Below are 23,051 nucleotides of genomic sequence, written 5' to 3' on the forward strand. Positions count from 1 at the left end.
AATCTATAGCATCGTTCAAGCATGGATGGCCACACACGGCCTATGCCTGAACGATGATAAAACCAAGCTTATCATCCAAGGGACCATAAACCTATATATCCAAACTCAGCCCTGATAATGCCAACTTCATTATTGATGGGAACAACATAAAAGTAGCTAAAGAAGTGAAAACCCTAGTATTCTACCTAGACGCCATCATGAACTTTACCAAACAAGTTAACTCACTAGCCTCTGCTACAGCATACACATGCAAACTTATCAGAGCTAGTAAATAATTCCTCTCCACAGACAGCTGCATTACACTTGCCAGAGCCCTTATACTATCCAAATTGGATTATTGTAACAGACTTTACATTGGGGCTAATAAACAGACCATCCACAAAATTAAAGTCCTCCAGAACAATGCCTTGAGAGCAGCACTCAAGATTAACAGAAGTGAGCATATATCCGCTATAAGAAGAGAACACAAATGGCTTTCCACCTCTGATAAAATTCAACTCAAGATCACCTCCCTCACCCACAAATGCCTCAATAATAAAGCACCACCCTACCTCATGGAAAAGTTATGCAAAAGAACCTCTTCCAGACCAACAAGAACAGCTAACGCAAACTGCCTCCAAGTTCCGCGCTTCAAACTCTCCACTATAGGAGGACATAGCTTCCCAGTCAAGGCTGCGCAGCTATGGAACTCCCTCCCCCATGACATCAGAGAACCTCAGCCCTTCACCAATTTCAGACAGAACCTAACTAGGTGGCTGAGAGCCAATGACATCTAACGACTCTAACCTGCATGACCCTTTAAATGCTCCTCCCTTGACTCCCACTTCCTGCTCCTGGAGCCTACTTACCATGCGATTGAAGCTCCGTGCGCAGCACATCATTCTGACATTGGTGACCTGATATGTCACACTGTACATAACTGTATGTCACTACCTTATGACTATGCAGGAAACATGTACCCTGTTACCCTTTGTTCCTTGACCCTGACCTTACCTTGTACATACCTGCCTATTGTAACATTGTTGATATCTGTATTTTTTTCCTACTTATCATGTACTTGTAACTAAGTTGAGCATATCCTTGTCCTTATATTAAGTGGCTGTCAAGTGGTACAGCGAATAGAGCGCTCGCTTCATCCTTCCGAGGCCGATAAATGAGCACCACACACCGTGGGTAATAAGCAGCACTCAGATACCTGAGGGTTCGTAGCGCTGTATAAATGCCAAATTATTATTATTGTTATATTAGATTTTTCAGGCAGAGCAGTAAACACAAAACCTGACTTCTTGGATTTCCCAAATTGCAAAATGTAGATGTTTGGGATCATACTTCCACATAGTAATTCATACCCACTGGGTTACATGCATCTAATACATCAGCACCTCACTACTGCGCAATGTAACCCAGTAATACATGAATGGGAAAGGCACACTTAAACATGCATCGAGCATGGGTGTAAAAATGACAGTGTATAATAATGTTTCCTATTTACATTTAAACAAATAACATTCTGAATATTATAAAACCAATGGGGCGGAAATATTGAAACCCTGACAGGTACATGCAAGGTATGCAATACTGAGACAACTAACTTCGGAGTGGTTCCAAAAAAAAAATAGAATATAAGTTTCCCTCTTGCCTAATAATCCCTCACAACATATAGGGCCTCATTACAACTTTTGCGTAATGGGTTAACGGACTCCGCTAATGGAGGCAGACCCGTTAAACCCATTACGCAAAATTACGAGGTCTCCTCGCGGGACCCGGTAAGGACGCCTGGTAAAACCAGGTGTCGTTACCGGGTCCCGCGAGGGGACCAGGGAGCTAACAACGGGCCGGTCGTAATCTTGTTAGCTCCCTCTCCCATTCCCATTGAGCCCTCTGGGGGCACAGATGGGAATGGGGAAGGTCCGGTCCCGGGTTCCCAGAGGGAGGAATTACCGGGCCCTCCAAACTCGGAATGGCCCGGTAAGTCCCCATTCTGGGAACCCGGACCCGGTTTTGGTGGCAGCCATGCCGCCAATAGTGGCATGGCTACCGCCAAAGCCGTAATGAGGCCCATAGAGTATTGAAATGTCCATAGGGTGGGCTACACATATCATCTGTCGGCCCCTCGAACCATAACAGATATATATATATAACCATAACGTAAAATGTACATCGTAGTTTGTCCTCATGTGATAGGTGGCGCAAAACCATGAACAAAATATAACAAAGCACACAGCACACAAGACACACAGTAGCCACGTTATCCATCATTTAAAAAAAAAAGGCTTTAACATCCACTGATCACACATAACAGGAACACCGCAGGAAAGTGCACCTCCATGTTAATCAAACTGATCACATAGGTAGTTGAAGAAATCCGCGATAAGTGCCATCATCATTGGTTCGCTTCCACACAACCTTCTCATATCTCAACAAAAGTTGCATATCCAAGATTAAGTGCTGAACCTTGCTTTGCCCTACTTTTCCACACTTTAGCATTTATTTCTTAGCCGCTAACAGTGCTCTATATAACCCTGCCTCAAAATCAATCTGTCAAACACAACAGCCATCAAATCCTCAACCATCTCGTAATCCTACAGCATATGACTAAACTACCTTTCTCCTTTTGACAGCTCCAATAGGAATCAACATCAAACAGTCCAGGTTTACACATTTTAACCGGCACCCAGTAAAGACAATGGGGGTCATTCCGAGGTTGGAGGTAAGTAACTGTCTTTACCGGCATGGTGCAAATAGCCTGTCTGTTTAGTGAAGAGCCTGCTAATAGAGGGTTATTACGACTTCGCGGGTACGAGCTTCATGCCAGTAAGGGCATTACCACCATGCCGTTAAAGGCACGAAAAATGCCCTTAGCAACATCATGCAGAGCGCAGATTGCACTTCCGTCATGAACCAATGCGGCATTAGCGGCCACTGCTAACAACGGTCACCGTAAATAAGCAGAACCGGAAGTAGTGTCATCGCACAGGAACGGGAAGGAGCACGGCGGCCATCTTTAAAAACACAATCCATTGCCATCCTCAGCACACAGGACCTGTGGGACACTGCTGTTCGTGGAAAATCATCATCCAGAACACCACAATACCAAAGGCTATTAAGAAGGGCGCCTCCCGCCAGCGCAAGGAGTGCTTCAACGAAGACGAGTTGGAGATGTTAGCTTGGACCCTGCAGCAACATGCAGATATCGTTTTTTCCCAGAGAATGAAAGGCGAGGCCATAATTTAAAAAAAAGAGATCTGGGCACTTGTAGCGCAGAAAGTGAGCGCAGTCGGGAACACCCCACTCACCATAAAAGACTGCAGGAAGCGTTGGGACGACTTGCGGCTGCGAGTACAGAACATACTCTCCGTCAACAGGAGCCAGGCAATGGCAACAGGCGGAGGAGCCAGCTCCCCCATCAAGCTGTCCCCATGGGAGGACATCAGTGCCAGCCTGATTGGCATTGAGGGGATATAAGGTGTCGGAGACATGGAGTGTGGCGCCACAACATCGGCGGATGGAGGTGAGTGTCCTAAGAAAACAACCAAAGGCCAGCTGTGCACCACCAGTGAAAACACCTCAGGTTGCCAGGGCACCGGTGCTGCCAAGGGCCGTTGAGGAGGAAACAGCCGAGGCACCACACTCTGCAGAGTCCAGTCTGACTGGGGAGGTGGCAGCCACAGCACCCCAGGCTGAGGAGGAGGCACGGGAAGGGGTATGGGTGCCTGTTGAGGACGATTCCTCAGAACTAGCCCGCAAGCCCAGTCCACTGCCATCCCCACAAATCACATTACTTGAGTCAAACCACGGCAGTCTGGGCGGGAGTTAATTCATGGGGCCATTAGTCCCATAGTGGAGAGGGGTGAGGCCGAGCATGACACCCAGGCACCATCCACCTCCACAGGTGCACCCGCAGGGCCGCAGCATTCTAAGCAGCTGACTGCCATTGTGCGGCAAATCTTAGAGGACAAAGCCCAGGCAAGGCAGGAGTGGCAAGAGAACATCGCCTCTCTAGGCAAGACAATCACAGACAACACTGCCTCCATCGGCAAGATATTTGTGGAGAAAACTAGCCGCCTGATGACGTTTTCATTGTTAAATTCAATACACCCGTTGTGTCAAAAGCAAGACCTGAGTGGACATTCATCATTGCGCATGTGTCATTTAATCATATACAGTGCATGGTGTGCATGTACCCCCACACCCAGTGCCCTCTGTCAAACTATCATGTCAGCCTCTGCAGCCATATGTGTCAGTAATATTGTGCAATCACTGACTGACCCACAGCACATCCCTCCTGTGCATCGGCACCGCAATGATGTGCAGCCACTTCTTCTTCATCACCTTCATCATCACCAGGTGGTTGCAGTTCAATGTCAGGGGGCACGGGCACGTTGCATCAGATACACATGCTGCCAGATTATTGTTGGTCACATGCATATGTCCTTTGATGTATGCACGCCATTTTTATGCCCTCAATGTGTCCTGTGCAATGGAATAATGGTGTGGGTTGCATCTTCAAGATGATACACAGTGTGCTCTGCCGTCTTGTTGCTCATGCATTGTGTACGCATACAGCTGTGTCCATGTCCCTTTAGTGATGTGTAGCGTTCTGTAGGATTTTCTGATGGGGAGCGTTGGCAGTAGGCTCTGCAATGTTAGGCATTTGGCACTGATTTTTTCCATGGTGACATGTAGCATTCCTGTGGTTGATCCGGCTTATCGGGCACAACAATGTGTGATGATCTTGCTGGCATCACCTACCATCTGCACCTTGTTGGAGTGGTATTGCTTGCGATTGCGGTAAACCACCTCCATGGCATGCAGGGCCACCAACTCCACTTGGGTGCAGTCAAGGGCACCTATACAATTTGGCATGCATGCCAGTGCATGGAGGACACCTTTTGTTTCAAGAATCTCCTGGGGAGTCCGTGGTAGGGATATGTATTCCTTTGTGTGCTTGAGGAGGGCATCCAGCACTTGCTTCAGGATGCGAGTGAATAAGGGCGGTGATATGCCATGCATGTGCCCCACTGTGTGCTGGTAGGTGGCTGTGGAAAGGAAGTGGAGCACCAACACTACCTTCAGTAGAGGGGGGATGACGGTGCGTATTTCAATGACGCTGACAATCGTGTATCATGTCCACGATGGTGTTGATGGTGTCCGGTCCAGACGGTACAGGGTGTGGTTCTGCTCCGGGGTTGGGTTGATAGGACTGGCTCTGATGTTTGGTATTAGGGGCTGCATGCGCGGCTACACTGGCTGCACTGGTGGGGCATGCTGGGCCTGTCTCACCCTCCTTCTCCTGCTGCGTCTCCTCTGTGGCTCTGTGGTGCCTGCTGTTGCTGTTGGTGTTGTTGCTGGTATTACAATGCAGGCATGTCCTCCAGCTGAAGTATTGATGCTACTATTGGATTGATCTTGGTGTGGAAAGGGGTGTGGTGTGTGGGTGTAGTCCTTTTGTACAGGCCCAGACTCCATTGCCTCCACCTGTGCTGATGGTTTGCACCTGTGGCAGTTGGGAACACTGCACATGGCATTTTACGGTTGGTCAGCGATGCCGGTATTTACGGCATGCCAGTATCCACGTTTAGCGCCTTCATGATGCCGGTATTTGCATGTCCGCTTGACTTGTGATGTCCTCCAGTTTACGGCATTCCGCTATTGCCGGTATGATGGGCCGCGTGCCCGCGCCCATGCCGCTATTAGTGGCACAGTTATTCACGGTGCCGCTAATACCAGTTTGGCTGGTCGGAATAGCCCGGAGCGGTAAGCGATGCTGGTAATCCTTTACCAGCATCGTTTTTCCCTTACCTCCAACCTCGGAATGACCCCCAATGAGTTACCCTTTATTGAGTAAACTGTAGGTTCAGTTCCTCCCCATTATGGATGAGTGTGGAGCACCAAGTGAGAAACTATAAATGTTACACTATTCTGGCTCATCCTTTAGCTCATGGAACATTATCCCCAACAAGTTCATCAGGAGACCCTCAAACTAGTAAGCCAATACAAAATCTGCAAGACCTCAAACTCAGCATTGCAGTGTCAGACAGCACGCCCCCCAGCACCTTCATCACTCCATCAATACAGCTTTTCCATTACAGTGTTTAGTGTTCAACTGCAGGGCAGAATTATCCTAAAAGGCATCCTTCTCATGGATCCAAAACGATTTCCGACTTGCCAACCCCCATGAGGCCAGAGTTATTGAAGGTTGTCTGCCCCTTGACTGGGGCAACTTGTTTATAGGATGAGACATTGCTAGAACAAATGGATCCGCTGAACAAGCTTCAGACCTATCCAAGTTGATCTACTGTACTTAACTGTTTGAAACCAGCTGCATCCCTTCTTCAGAACAAAACCTCTACGTTATTTTTATATATGCAGGAAAACAAATTCGCTCTTCTACACATATTCACTAAGCCCATGATGTAGTGCGCTATGAACCTTGCCTGCCCTCCCACCCGTAACTTTCTCTCAGACACCATTGATATTCTTTGGTAGTTTCTTGCTAAACTTAATAAAAGAGCTAAGAATTTTCAACAGGATTGCTATTCTTACAGCATTCACCTTGCCCCATACATTTAGATTAAATATCCCCATCTAGAGTCATCACAGACAGACACCACATTCACCTTGACATCTGAGATTCTTTTGACATCTTTGTTTAGGAGTATAACCACATATTTCACTAATGCCTCCCACAACCGCTATCGCATGTAGTAAATGGTCTTTTACTTTGGTTCTCCAGAATTCTTGGACTAACGCTCTTGTCAGCCCTAACACGCATAGCCAATGGGGAAGGATCATGGAGGTCATAGACCACAACACCTGGAGAGCCGCAGGTTGAAGACCATTTTCGATAGTGGAAGAACCACAAACTTAGACCACTTTTCTTTATGAGCTGACAGGCCCCAAAAAACAATCACTCAGCATGTACTAGCACTGTGCTGTGTTAGACAGTAAGAGGGTAGTGTCAACAGCATGAATGAATGTTTTAGTTCCATTCCCCCACTCACATCCCCCATTACAACATTTGATTGCATTGCCTTATCGACCGCAAACCTAATTGATATTAAGCCTGACCCCCATATTTCTTGTAACCTTTTGCAAGTTCCATTCTAGAAATGTAATTCGCTGCAAGCTCCTTTACTTAAAATATGTCATAATTGTAATCAGTTCGCCCTCACGATTGATCAGCCATCCCAGCATTCACCCTAAAAAAAAGTGTTTCAGCATTTTAAGGGTCACAACAAAGGTGTTTTTACACACAATACCCACATTCAGGCTTCATCTTCAGGATGTTTTCCTAGGCTTGACCAGATGCATTTTCATTAATACATTGGCATGATCTAACATGCCAATCTCTTGTATCTCAAAAAGCAAAGTGTATGTCAGTGGTTAGAGTTTCAGAGATAAGGTGGTGATCAGTTCGTGTGTTAATGAGCTCAACAATAGAAAGCATATCCCTTGTCTGCCAGGGCATGGACTCACCACATATCAGTCAGAGTATATGAGACCATCATCTTTTTAAGATCCGTGCTCACCATGCCTCCCATAAATTAACAATAAACTGATCTATCTAACCATCCATCCAAATCTAAATGTTTAACTCCCCAGTCACACATGTGTCACCATGGAGGCTGGACAGTTCCTTAAAGAATCTGTCACAAGCTACTGCGGGATCGAGCCCAACACTGTAGCAACACCCTGAAATGTCACCTTTGCCAATATAGATCTCACTTCTGCAAAACACACCATGGTGTGTCGTATAGCATTATGACATGATAAATGCCCACCGCTAGATAGTAGAGTATGATAATCCTTTTTCCATATATGCTAATCACAATCTATCACAATACCAGGAATGGGCAAAGTTTATCTGACCCTGACCTTAAATTGCTACAACAATCATTAATTGGAAATGTATTTTTTTTTTCAAATGGTGTCAGAACATTCTGATGAAGAGGGAAAAAATATTCATACACAATTGCTTTAATAAACAGCAAGTCTTAGGAATTACATAAAATCATTAAAGACTAAGAATCACGTATCAAATTAATCTTTTGTTACAGTCAGCAAAGGGCATTCAGTGAGAAGCAGGGCATAGAGACTGACGTCAAGTGCACCCTTGGTTCACATCTCATCTGCCCCCATAGTACATACTGCTGGCACAGAGAATGCCAAAATGGCTGAAGGAGGCAGCAAAGTCTGATTCTTCCCCCTACACGTAGCCATCTTATGCCACCAAAACAGCCATTTCAAGGATTGAATGTATACAAGAAATGGGACTTGGAGATGTAGCGTTTGAAGTGCTCTTAGGATAGATCAGTTGAAAGAAGATTTCTCATTAAGTGATGGATGGATTGGTGGTCTAGCAATTAACAATATCCAGGATATACATGTCCGACATACTCATGGTAGGTCTGGATTTTCACCGGATATGTATGACAATTCCTTGTGCTGTGTTTAGGGTGGGGCAGCTTATCATCAGCTTATTGTACTGGAGGATGGCACAGGAGATAGCAGATGCTGGGTCCTGCTGACTTCTGCGGCCGTTGATTTTCTGTGCTGAATTGCCTCATCTTTTGCTGACATTGATTAGGAAGCTTTTTTGTGGCTGCTTTCTGGTTTGTCAGAGGAAGGGCTATATCTGAATAATAAGCTGTTAGAACCTGAAGCTCTCTGGTCTTTTCATGTTGCTGCCATTCCCAAGGCTTTTGGCTACTTGGTACGGGTGGAAGGATACAGCAATCACAAACCTTTACTGGGTTATGGTGCCCTTCCTTCTTTGGTTACAAGTCTCACATTCCTTAAGGGGTGCAGGACTGTTGAGAAATTGCTCAAATGTAAGATGTAATCAGTCTTTGTTTCCAACTAGAGAACCCTTTCCTGTAGTGATTCAATACAGTGGGCCTCATTACGACATTGGAGGTAGCCATGCCGCAATTTGCGGCATGGCTACCCCCAATCCGGGTACCGGGTTTCCTGAATGGTGAAATACCGGGCCATTCCCCGGACCCGGGACATCCCCATTGCCATTCGAGGCCCCATAGCGCTCAATGGGAATGGGGAGGATACAAACAACCCGTTGTTTGTATCCTGGTCTGCTCGCGGGACCCGCTAAGGACGCCTTGTTTTACCAGACCTGTACAGACCTCTCATGCCATGAGGGATTCTCGTCATTGCTTACGTGAACCCATATAACTAAAACTGCCCATCAATGTGTCTTTGTTAGCTCTCTGTGTTGGGCTGGGTGAGTAGAAGCGGCTACTGGGTCCTATTATCTAGTGATTTCAGCTGCCGACTCTCCCAGTGGAGTAACTTTGCTAAAAATGTTGGTGGGGACATGACATCTGAAGAAAAGGTCCCCCAGCCAAATGAATGGGGACAAAATGGTGTGCCATGAAAGTTGGGGGGACAAACACCCCTGTCCCCCCCTAAAATTACGCCCATGGACTCTCCCAATCTTTCCTCTACAGGAGTGTGAACTGATATCATTTGTTTTCTTAGGGTCTGCTGCCCTTCCTCACTCTAATGACTATAATTTGCTTGCAGTTCTAGGATGGGTGCACGTTGCTTCCTGGGCCTGGAAAGCATTGAAAAGTAAAATGAAACCTCACATAATCCCACATTAATCTGAGACATGGGATTGATCATGTCAGGTTTTAACGCTACTGGAGAATTTTGTATGAAAAGTTGTGACCTCTACCAGATTGCAGCTTGGTGCTTCAGATCGACATGCATTGCTCTCAATGGTAAACTAAATAGAATGGTTGTTTCGTAAATGGGGTTTAGTTTGCACAGTGCAACCTAAGGGTAGCCAGGAGAGTGACCTTAATCAAATGCAGGCATGAGAAGGCAACATTGCTGTTTGAAGTCACTTTGCAGCTAGCTCAACGAATAAACATGTGGCTGTCATGAGCTGCTCACTACTAAAGGTATGTAAGGCAAACAAGCATGCTTCTTATGGATGTTTATCTGAAATCGATGGGCTGTGTGGTAGGACATTGTGAGTGTGCTGGCCTTGTCAGCCATTCAACACAAGAATGTGCAGAGTCATAGAAAATCCAAAGTGTACATTTATAAAAGGATCTCTTGTTAGCTATAGCCACTCCGTCAACACTCCCTTCACAAAAGCAAAGGCTCAAAAGGAAATTTGCATTCTTGTCAAATGCATCCTTGAGCTGACTCTTAAACTGTCAGACATGTCTTTCAGTTCAAACTGCCTAATATGCTTCAAAGCAGAAATTCAGTTTTTAAAGTTACATCTCTTAATTAACCATTTAAGAACTAAAATACGCTGCCATTAGGTAGACTGTCTGACAAATACATTCTAATGGAACAAAATCCCACTGTTAGAGAAATTAAAGTTCTCTATGAACACTTTCCTTGGACAACGTCCAATATGGTGTGTCAACCAGGAACTGTCATGTGTTTCCATGCAGTGCCCAAACAGAAGGCCACACTTAACTTTACTAACAGTGGCTACAAACACTTAAGGCACCTCATCGATCTACCATAAATAGGGTGGCAGAGGACAGCTTTCAGGATCTACCAGGTATGATATGGTCAACCCTTGAAGCCCCACTTTCCGGTTATGCTCGACTGTAAGTCCTAGGAGAGAGCCCACAAATCAAGGCCCTCTACACCCCCCATGTATTTATAGCAGTACTAAACCTAATGAGAAGTTGATATTGCGATATACATCACAATAACATGGGGGACACTTGCTAGGGATTATATGCACTGGCTTTCAGGTTCTTTGAGGGAGCAGTGTTTTACAAATGTATTTCACAAATGTACTTGTACAGTCACTCAACTCGACATGAAAGGCTAGTTACGTTTATAGAGAACTAACAAAGAGGTTTCACGGATAACGGTGAGCACCCACATTGCCTGTGCCAGTACAAATGTACTGTATCTGTGTTTTTACAGGCTAGTGTATGTTAGGTCGGGGAGTGCCACGTACTGGTATGGCTTCCACGACAATACCGAGACACGGAGACCAGCTTACTATGTTGGGGCCCCGTGCTCACGAATGCGTCTTGACACGCGACTGCCACTTTTATTACACACACACCAACGTTTCATTAAAGGATCACACACCACAGTGTACACTGCAGGATCTCTGGGCTTGTACCTCTGGTTCTATAGGTATGTCTGTGGTCAAAGGATATTCCCAATGAATACTTTCAAAGTGAAGGATTCAAAAGCCCACAATTTGAAAACAGGGAACATATATTAGAAGGCATGCTTACAATATTGTGTTACTCATTAGCTCTGCACCACAATCTATTTTATTTATTTATTTCATATACGTACGGGGCGGAAGTATGCTTTTTTGATCACAAAATAACCTACAATAGATAAGAAATCAGAATGATGGGAAGCAGTGAGCTTCTTACAAAGGGGTGAGTTTGAGTGACATTCTGACCAAGTTGTGGAGGGGAGTAAATGGAGCAGTAACTGGGGACAATACATGGGACGACCTACAAAGATTAAGGACAACCAATTAGACATTTTACTGGTAGTTTATGGGAAATTGAAAGTTCATGAATTGTACTATGGCATTATAATATTTTCAGCCAGTCAAATAAAATTGATCAAAACCTGATTTTTGTGTGATTTTAAAATTGGACACATCATTTATCATCAAAATAAACATACATAAATATGGGACAAACTGGGGGAAGGGGTGTCTAATGGACTAGTCTCTAGATGGACATGTGTAACATTGCAGTGTACTGCAAGCATATATGTTGTATCCTTAAATAACCAGCAAAGGCATTTTCACTCATATAGGAAGAGAGTGAATGTAGCTGGATGCACTAGCATCACCTTAGTGGTTGGCATCATCTACTTGCCTGTCCTCTAGGAAATAGGACATTGCAATGTTTTCTCTCAAGAAAAAACAATGTGCTTCTGTTCACCTATATTACGACTCAACAGGGCATAAAAAAAAGGATCCCTAGCTAGGCTGCAGAACCCCAAAAGAAATTGGCCTTACACAAACAAACACAGATATTCAGCCTACAAAAAACCTTGGTACACCTTTAAGTAAAGATGAATTCCAGTTTCTGATACAACAGCAAATGCACCTGGGTGAGAAACCTACAATCCATGTACAGCTAATGCCACCAAAATATGCCTTATAGAAACAGGGATGAGATCCAGAAAAGAGAAGCTACATAATAGAAAGATAGAGGCAGGGCAAGCCAGGTACACCTGAGTCAGTAGATGAGAATAAGGTATGAATTAGATAACGACAGGAAGGTAAGTCTGGTATAATACAGAATACTTAAAGAATGAGACATAAAAACAGAGTGAGATACTGTCAGAGAGAGAGAGAGAGAGAGAGTTTATCTTATCATTGGTCAGTAATATACTGTTAGCAAACAAAGAAATGATTGATGAATAGAGGCTAATACAGACGACTAAAATGAAAGTCATTACAGATGAATGAACGACTAGGGACAATGGTGTGTTCATAAACTTGCTGTGACTTTCTTGGTACCTGCCTCTTTCCCGCCATCTTGGACAGTGGGCCTAACACGCACACATGTTCCCAATATAAATGGTGCTGTAGCTCACATTCCCTACACTTTTCCAGGTTTAGCCTTTGATCTGTGGAGAAGCATGGAGTCCCTTACCTTTATGCGGATTGGTGGGCTTTCCAGAGTGATGTATCTTTGCACCAGAATTTTTTCTTCCCCAACTACCTCACAAACAGCACTGATATTGAAATTTTGTAGATCACTTGTTAAATAATTCTCATACTGTTTGTAGGTGACTTTAAATGGAATTTCTTTTTCTGGAAGGACAAATATATGTTAAACTGATAAATGCTGTTTAAAGCCTCAATTTACAATGCTCACATTTTATAATAAATAAAGGACATTCACCCAACTGTTTACATCAGTTTAAATATCCCACTTAACAAAGTTAACACATTCAAATGCTTCCAAAAATTAATTTCGTTCCCCAAATATAAAAGAATTCAAAGCACTTTTAGGATAAATTACCTTCTTTTGGACCAAGTATAACAGAGGTTGTTTTCTTCATGATCTCACTCATCACTTTGCCTGTGTACAAGGTGGAAGAGGCACTTATGTTCACCAAAATGTGTGTTGCCTGGTCAGTGCTTGAATTCTTGAGGATGAGCACCAGGTTGACGTCCTCTCCATACAGAATAGTTTGAGTTATCTTAAAGGCTCCAGATACTTTAGGCTTGGCTAATACAGTGCTATTGCCTGGATCATTCATACCAGCACTATCTGCAAAACGACAGGATGGTGGGGGTGGGGCAGCTGGCCCAAACAGCTTGCCATAAGCCTTTGTGAACATCTCTCTCTCTTTCTTGGAACCTGAATAGGACAGAAAGATAACACTTTACATGTGGATTTTCTTTACTTGTGTACTGTGCTCCTTAATTCTATGAATACAGGAGTTACACTGTATACATCTTAAGTACACAATTCGCTCTTATTATTCCCCAACATTCTTAATTTAGGATTAAAGATCATAATTATTCGCTTGAGATACTTTATACTACTTCTTGGCCCAGCAACAATTATAACAAGGGGGCTGTAACTCATTCCAGTGTGGCATTGAAGCATTCTTCAAGGAAGCTCAGCCACATTCATATTAGTGGTTGCTGCTGCCATGCACAACCAGTTAACATGAGTATGATTAACCCTTCAGCCACAACTTCCTGTTTATGATAGTTTATGATAGGCACATTGATAGAATATGTTAAACATACAAAACATGGAAGGGATACAGTAAGATCTGCCATAGAAGCATGAGGTAACCCTTAAATTCGGCGTAGCGCTATTCCCGCCGGATTTAAGGGTCGGCCGAATCAGGGCTTCGCGGATTTCGCCCCAGCTCTTGGCTGGGGGGAAATCCGCCGAAAATTCGCGCTATTACCACTGGCGGGAAAATCCGCCGGCGGTAAGAGCGCAAATTTTCCCCATTGAGCCCAATGGGGAATCGGGCATTCCCGAATGGCTCAATGGGGAATGGTGACTTCCAAGTCCGCCCAAGTCGTGATCCCGCGCTATTAGCGCCGGGGGCTATGGCGGTCGCGCTAATAGCCCCTGTGCTAATAGCGTTAGCATTACTGCCGAGGTCGTGATCAGGCCTGCTAATGTGTCATCCAAAACACCACATCCTTTGAAATATTGATCTCAATAGAAAGCCCAGGAACTCAATATGTGACCTGTGAAAGGATCAACTTAGTATCTATGGAAGGGAAGCTTTCCATTACAAATACAAAATCAGAATGAAAAGGTCTCTGGCAGATAGTCACAGAGAACATCACACATTCAGCTGCCAGAGTGCCTTTCTATAACTTACAGTCACGAAATAAGGGTATGCAGTGAAATAATTGCTAATGTTGAAAACCAGTTAAAACATAACCCAACACCACTATGCCTGGACACCATAGATTACCATAGTAAAACACACACTACGTGTTTCGTGTGTTAAAAGGGTCCCTATGACCAGGATCATCATTTACTGGGCAAGCCCATACATTAATGTTTTCGCAATTTGGTTAGAAGGGGTGTAGGCTGGCATATTAACATAGGAAGACTGCGAGTCCCAGAGGGCTTGGCAAGGGTCGAGCAGGTATCTTGTCCGCAGTACAAAATAAGATGGGTTGCACACATAACCACTGCTGATGCGGCAAAGACTTCCTGCCAGGCGGTTCCTGCACCCACTGCAATTTTTCCTGGCAAGCTGGGATAGCAAACGGCAAACACCAAAGTGAGAACTATGGGAAAGTGTCCTTGAACTAGATCCAGTCTTTACATCTTTGAGACCTGAGTACTTGTTTGAATATACCGTATTCACTGAGATTTCTTGCATCATACCACTCAAGTGAAAGGATGCTTAATGTGGATAATAGCAAGTCGTAGTTCTTTTTCTACAGAATGCACATGCTTGGCAACTAACGTTAATTTACTGAAATTATACACAACCAATCTTTCCTTCATCTACTGAATTTAACACTTTAGGACTAAGAAAATCCTGATACAGGTTGCAAGCGTTTTTGCCTTATATACCTTCAAGAGATACTCGGTAGATGAGTCGGGTGGGCTATAAAGACATTTTTAAATTCCACTGTTAATTTAAATCCCCCTTAGTGTTTGTGTATGTATACATGCTACAGTAGTTTTGTTTTGTTTTTAAATCTCAGGCCCAAATAAATCATATTGAGGGCATAGCTCCAATGTAGTCCTCACACCTTGTTCTTGTGAGAGAATTTGATTGTCCACTGAAACATTTTTGATTGACCCCCAAAATGTTTGATTGCACCTCAAAATGTGTTGATTCACCACAATCATTTTTATATAAATTGTATGTAAATGTAATCGACCGCCACATTTTTTATATCATTTGTATACATTTCTTAAATACATTTTATTATATTTTAATATACATTTTGATATAAAATATATATAAAATCGATATAGTATAGATGACATCATGGCACCCCAGATGTTTGATGGCACCCAAAATAACCCTATACAGTTGAGTTGGCTGCACCACTTAGTAACATCAGACTTTTATATACATTTTATATAGAGTATAAATAAATGCTGGCACGCCGGCCCCAGTCCTTTGATGGTGGCCATAAATACAACAATTTTAGTTTGCTTCATACGCAAGTGTATTTTCCCAGTGCCAATACAAAAGACCAAAACTATTGCCTTGGGCAATGCTTGTTTCTTTCAAATTAACACAATGTAGATGGAAAAGGGCTGGTCGAGAGGCACTGGGCCTCATTATGACTTTGGAGGCAGCCATGCCCTAGATAAGGGCATGGCTGCCTCCAAAATCGTGTCCAGGTTCCCTGAATGGGGCAATACCGGACCATTCTGACTTTGGAGGGCCCGGTATTTCCTCCTTCAGGGAACCTGGACCTGGTCCTTCCCCATTCCCATTTGAGCCCCCATAGGGCTCAATGGGAATCGGGAGGGAGCTAACAACGGGCCTGTTAATAACGGGTCCCGTGAGGGAACCTCATAATAGGGCGGAATGGGATTAATGGCACCGGCACCATTACCGGTGCCGTTAATCCCATTGCGCCCATCTTGTAATGAGGCCCACTGACCTGTTTGGCAGATAGATCGCTGGCTCTACACCAGCCCTCTCAGCTTTCAGATGCCCCCATGCTGTTTGCAAGTTCTCTTTCTCATTGAAACCCATGGCCCTGCAGCAGAAAGATAGAAATGATGGAGATCAGCTGTTGATGCTATGAAGATATCAGAAGCATGCACTTCTGTGGGGAGGGGAGTGCAAAGCTCTTCAAAGCTCAGGATCAGCTAATGCAATACAGTGACTCATAGTCTTTGGAATGACAGGAATCCCGATGATTCACACTGGCATTTCTACATTCTGCAGACCTCAGCAGCAAACACACGTGTGTGCTGATAAGCAGGGCTTATATTTTTAGCTCTGAAAAGTCAGTTTATCAGGACAGGTTTCCCAAAGCCAAAAACACACACAGGGTCTGCTTATCTATAATCATCCGTGGATGATTGGGCTATTTTAGCTTCTGCTACAGTAACACAGGAAGCCAGCTATTTTGTTGTGCTGTGTCAGCATGAAATACACAGTCTAGGATATCTGTCCTTTGTTGATAATGTACAGCCCCAGGGCCTACTGCCAGCCCATCAATAGATCAGGACATCGGGACCCCTTAGATATAACCTGTGGGGATTCCTGAAAAGCCATCGGTGGGGTAAAATAGAGCTATAGTTGAACACCTATACATTTAAGGCAACCAAAAGCATACAATACGCTGTAAAACACTAGAAAAATTGAGCACAGCTAGCCCGAAAATATATTTTTTATGCTGGTGTTTTTTTATTCAGTAGCTCGTTGTGTGTAGGGCTAAGTAGCTTGATCCCTGCAGTGCCCAGGCCCTTAATAGAATTGTTCTGCTTTTTTGTTTGATTTTGGCGCTTTGCGCCTTGTATTTTCCCCAGCCCCGCCTGCCCACTCGCTTCCTGGTCTCACTTCCATCGAGGCTCCTATCCCACCCAACGCACCGTGATTGGATTTTGCTGCAAACTCAATTTGCAGCGATTGTCTTGGCCTCCTGCAACCTGGCCCTGAGCTCTGATTTAGCTTTTTGTGCTTTTGGGTAAGTAGCACAATCCCTGCAGTGACTAGGCCCTTGATAGCATTGTCCCTGCTTCTTTGTTTGATTTTTTTTTTACTTTTCACAGCATAGTTTCCAGGTTCCCAGCTGCCTGTCCACTAGCTTCCTGGTCTCACTTCCCTCCTCCCGAATATCCCGCCCACTGCCCTGTGATTGGACCTTGCATTCTTTTAAAATATTCAACCAGGGCATGCCTGCCCGGGCAGTCATTGGCTAAGGCTCATAAAGCAAAGGGCAGCTCCTGAAGAAGCAGCTCAACTCTGTGTTTACCCATGTCTGCCTGGGAAGCTTGCCAAAGATAACCAGCAACGACGGAAAAGGTAAGTGTGGTCTGGGCAGGAGTACAGCCATTACTGCACTCCAGTAAATACTCAACACTTCTAATACCTAATTACACCATACGTACCTGCATCCAGCATAACTATCCAATTACTGCTGAATTTCAATTCTAGGTGTTCTCCCATTACCACTGTGTCCCAATTCTAGATATTTTCCCATTACTGCTGTGTCCCAATTCTAGGTGTTTCTCCCATTACTGGTGTGTTCCAATTCTAGATGGTTTTTACCATCACGGTTGTTTTTCAATTGTAGGAGATTTCCAATTACTTTTCAAGGCATAGATTCATTTTAAAAAATGGATCAGAAGAGATTGCTAATTAAACATTTCTTCATTAGCAAACAAACCCATTTGATTAGCAATGTTTACTAATATTTTTACTGTCAGCAGAAGTTATTTGTATCCAAGACATAAAATGATCATCCATACAGCATGTATGTGTACCGCTGAAGTAAGACATTAGCGAGATGAGTCAGGCCTAGCAAATTCTTTAAAATTCTGCTTGACCTGCAGGTCGAGCAACTTAGTTTACCTAAACGACCTAAAAGAAACCTAAAAGAAATGCACTCATCCCATAGCAATGGATGACAAAAAATGTAAATGTGCTTTCTGTAAAATGGTGCATGTCATCACAAACCCACTTTATGTTTGGCACACTGCTGCCACCCAGAGGCTGGCCATTCACAGTGAATCATTTATTTGACATTTACTGCAAAGTAAATGTTACATACAAGTTTCAAACATTCCCTGCAAATGGTACCCAACCGTCATAAAATCTACTTGACTATGCGAGTGGGCAGGTAGACTTTGCAAACCCTGTATGAGTGTTTGTAAAATGTAAAAGGTTAGCTACATACAAAAATAAACAGATATGATAAAAAGCTCTTAAAACAGTTAGGCCAGCTCTCTCCCGCAGGTGCTAGTATAATTCAATCATAATCATAGAGCAAAGCGATCTCTGGAGGCCAACTACATACGTATATGGTATTGCAGTAGATCTGTAGATTTACAGACTGGGTGGAACTATTGAATACTATTTTGTGTAACATCTATTAAGCTTTGTGTGTTCATTATGTGAGAAGAAAGAAAATAAGAAATTAAGCAGAGTGGATGGTGTCGCAGGCAAAGAACTGGACAAACTAGGTGGAATATTGTAGTATGCTGCCATCTCACTATTAGGATGGCTGGCATAAAGCTAGAATGTCAAGGAGTTATGGGATCAGCTCATGGGTTGAACACCAGTTGCACAGATGTTTGCAACCAGCAGGTCACAGATCTAGGTTTGCCATCAAAAGCATTTGGCTGTGTGATCATGTACATTTTCAAAGGTGTTCACTCGTCAATTTGATGCATCTTCCCCAACAGAATGAGATGCAGTTTACACTATGGGATTTAGATACACTAACCTAAACTTTACTGTAAAACATGGAGACAGTGCAGTGTTTTACAGTAGCAATACTGTATGTACTATGTCACAACTTACATTTTTAGGAATGGAATTGCATGACGAGCTTAAAAAAATATTAACACATACTGGTCTTTGCAAAACAGGATGTAGTTAGTTTAATAAAAGTATCATCCTGATTACTACTGGAGGAGATGATTACTGCTACAATCTCTCTCCATTAGCCCCTTTGAACTTGAAGTGAACAGAGAAACGAGGGTGGAGAGAGCACTGAGAACAAGAGAGGAATGCAGGATGAGCTCTGCTTTCATTGAACAGGCTAACTTAAATAGCGATCTTTGCTATGCAAATATCAATTTAATTTGCAAACCTACAGAATTGCATAGCAAATTGCTATACGACACTGCCTATGTTATGCATTTCTGCTGTGTTACATATCTAGGTGTCTTTCCCACCACTGCTGTATTTCAATTCCAGGGGTTTCCCATTACCACTATATTTCAATTTTAGGTGGTTCCCCACTACTGCTGTGTTCAATTCTACGTGTTTCCCATTACTGCTGTGTTTCAAAGCTCAATTTTCCCACTACTACTGTAATTCATTTCTATGTATTTTCCGATAACCACTGGGTTTCAATTCTAGGTGGTTCCCCATTATTGCTGTGTTTCAATTCTAGTTGTTTCAAATTACTGCTGTGCTTTGAATCTGTTTTCCCACTACTACTGTAATTATTTTCTAGGTGTTTTCCCATTACTACTGTGTTTCAATTTTAGGTGTTTCCCCATTACTGCTCTGTTTCAATTCTAGGTGTTTCCCCCATTACTGCTGTGTTTGTAATCTATGTACTATTCCCTTTACTGCTTTTGTCAAGCGGGTTGGCCTAGCAACCCCTGACCTAACCCCGCCTCAACCCCAGCCACTCACCCAAGCCAGACTCTGACCGCCCACCATGACATCCACCACACACTTGAGATGGGCACACTGACAACCGATACACACAGTTCTCGTCCCTTAGAATCACACTTGCCCAGAGTCACACTCCAGCACACCACACATCCTGCAACTCACAGACAAGACGAGCTCTACTGTAATTATTTTCTAGGTATTTTCCCATTACCACTGTGTTTCAATTCTAGGTGTTTCCCCATTACTGCTGTGTTTGTAATCTATGTACTATTCCCTTTACTGCTTTTGTCAAGTGGATTGGCCTAGCAACCCCTGACCTAACCCCGCCTCAACCCCAGCCACTCACCCAAGCCAGACTCTGATCGCCCACCACGACAGCCAACACACACTTGAGAAGGGCACACTGACAACCGATACACACAGTTCTCATCCCTTAGAATCACACTTGCCCAGAGTCACACTCCGGCACACCACACATCCTCCAACTCACAGACAAGAGGAGCTCTCTGGCATTACAAGATACATTCAACATTACCCTTGTACCTTCATTCAGGAACCCTCCTGATGCTTCCCACACTCTTTTCCACTCCAGCTCTTCAATCCCAATCCGACTCTTGGACGGACCAGCTCCCTGGCACAACAAAAAACACCCTACCCTGCCCTTACACACCTACCTCTCTACTCACACCCTCTTCAATTCCATCCCCCAACCTGCCTACTCTCCCAAAAGACGTACACCCAGCCACGTCTACACACCACACAGATTTCAAATCTCAGGCCAGAGGAGCTCTTTGGAGCTCCAACCAAAAAAACCAACTCTCTCACCATTAGCTTAATCCTCATACCAACTTTCAGGAACTTACCTTCATCTTTCGTACCCCCTCACCATCCACCCTCCCTGGCCAGAACCCCACACACCTTCACGCATCACATATCATCCAACTCTCATATCAGGGGAGCTTTCCAGTATTCCAAAAGATCTCTGTCACCTGCTCAACCCACTAACCATGCACCTACTATCCTGATCACTCCTGCCCTGTCTCACACCCTCTCCAACCAGTGGTGCTCTAATAGTCAAAGTCCCATTGCACTGCTCACTACCGCCACCCCAGCCAGTATGACTGACTGTCATGGTCATGAAGTCAGGGGCACAGGCATGCAGGGGTCGCATGCACAGGAGACCTGGGAGCACCAGGCTCATGAACAAAAGTAAACAAGAAGATCCATTTAACACCAAAAAGCTTTTATTATGGACATAGCAAATCAGATGCATTAACCTTGAACATTCCATCCATTAAGCAGGATGCATTAACCTTGAACATTCCACCCATTAAGCAGCTCCAAGTGTATTCTTGGGTGTGGCTGCTAATGGATTGCCTTCGCACATGCTCACTCTCTAGGAGTGGCAGGGTGTGGCTGGTAAGCTGCCCTAATGGGCGTGCCCACGATCTCAGCTATATAAGCTGCCCCGATCTTCAAGACAGACTCTTCGTGTTATTCTGCACTTGCAAGCAGCGTAACGCTCACTGTCGCCTGAGGTCAGACTTACCTTTGAAGATCCTGCTTTGAAGATCCTGCTTCCTGGACATCCTGCCTCCTGCCAGCATACTTACCAACTGAGGGAAGTTCTTACCTGTACATCTCTTTGGCAAACCAAGTATTCATCTTTACACTTTCCGTAACGCTGAAATCTTCATCTTGGCAGACAAGGTTAGACATCGAAAAAACTGTCAGTTTAAGGTTGAGCTTCGCCATACTTCGCGCTTTTCTTAAACCATCACTTACCTGCTGGCGAACATTGCGGCAGCATCCATCTTCCATCCGGCCACGTCTCGCATCTCAAAGCTGCATTGAAGCCGCATTTCCATCTAAGCGAAGAAAACAGAAGAGAGACATTATTGCGGGCATAAATAGGAGCAACATATAAAGACATTAGTTGTAGTATTTCCTGGTGCCTGCTGCCCATCTGGGCCATCCTGCAACACCTTACCAGGCCCCAGGCCCCTCTGTGCCCCGCTTGCCTTCCGCGCTCCCACCCCACTCCCTCTTCCTGATTCACCTCCCTCCCGCCCACCCCGATCTGATTGGTCCGGAGGACCGTGTGTGCTTGGCCTAACGGCCTCGAAGCAGCACCGCGCTCCACTTCAACAAAGGAAGCCGGTGAGTTTGTGTGGTATTTCCTGGTGCCTGCTGCCCATCCGGCCCTACTGCAACACTTTACCAGGCCCCTCCGTGCCCCGCTTGCCTTCCCAGCTCCCGCCCGCTTGCCTTCCCAGCTCCCACCCCGCACCCTCTTCCTGATTCCCCTCCCTTCCGCCCACCCCACTCTGATTGGTCTGGAGGACCGTGTGTGCTTGGCCTAACGGCCTCGAAGCAGTACCGCGCTCCACTTCAACAAAGGAAGCCGGTGAGTTTGTGTAGTGTTTCCTGGTGCCTGCTGCCCATCCGGCCATCCTGCAACACCTTACCAGGCCCCAGGCCCCTCTGTGCCCCGCTTGCCTTTCATACTCCCACCCCGTACCCTCTTCCTGATTCCCCTCTCTCCTCCCTCCCCGCCCATCGTGCCGTGATTGGCGAACCTAAGCGTGAAAACCACCCACCCAAGGCAGCCCTCTGCCTGGCAGCCCCTTCACCTAAGGGCCCAAGGCAAAGGGCGGCTCCTACAGTTGCAGCTCCGCAAAGTGTCTGCAGGTGTCAGCAGAGGAAGCCAGTGAAGCCAGCAGCGGACAGACACCAACAAAATTGTAAGTGTGTTATGGGTGGGGTGTAGAGCAATTACTCTACTCCAGAAAGCCCCTGCCACACTACCTTACCTTTCCATAACGCAAACTGCCAAAGAATTACACCATGCACACCTAGAGAGATCCGAGCACCAACCTAATTCAAGGCTGGATGTAAATGTTGTCCTGCATAACATTGTACTATACTGGCATTACTAACTACTGCCACTCCCAGAGACAATAGTGGAAATTAGCCAGCCTCACATTGAGACGGGTGTAACAATGTTAGCATGTCCCACTCTTAGCTTGAATTGTGAATAACAGCATGCATCACACTTAGATGGAATTGTGAAAAATAGCATGTGCAACACCTAGGTGGAACTGTGAATGATAGCATGTCCCACTCCCAGTTGGAATTTTGAATGTTAGCATGTGCCACACTTAGACTGAATTGTAGAAAATAGCATGTACCACACTCAGACGGAATTGCGAATGTTAGAATGTGCCACACTTAGACGGAAT

The 23,051-nt window shown here is 44.8% G+C and overlaps 1 protein-coding gene across 2 annotated transcripts in view; it reads right to left on the minus strand.

The window, feature by feature from the left end:
- The window catches only part of LOC138581224 (protein-glutamine gamma-glutamyltransferase E-like), a 386,319-nt gene that overhangs the window by 32,951 nt on the left and 330,317 nt on the right, over positions 1-23,051 (minus strand). For both annotated transcript variants that reach the window (XM_069652406.1, XM_069652407.1), the window contains 2 exons: positions 13,011-13,352; positions 12,639-12,799 (listed from right to left, as the gene is read on the minus strand). In XM_069652406.1, the coding sequence (XP_069508507.1) occupies positions 12,639-12,799; positions 13,011-13,352 (503 nt within the window). The remainder of the gene's footprint in view (positions 1-12,638; positions 12,800-13,010; positions 13,353-23,051) is intronic.

The sequence above is a fragment of the Ambystoma mexicanum genome, chromosome 3p, assembly GCF_040938575.1.
Source record: "Ambystoma mexicanum isolate Mex_15411 chromosome 3p, UKY_AmexF1_1, whole genome shotgun sequence".
Taxonomy (NCBI): domain Eukaryota; kingdom Metazoa; phylum Chordata; class Amphibia; order Caudata; family Ambystomatidae; genus Ambystoma; species Ambystoma mexicanum.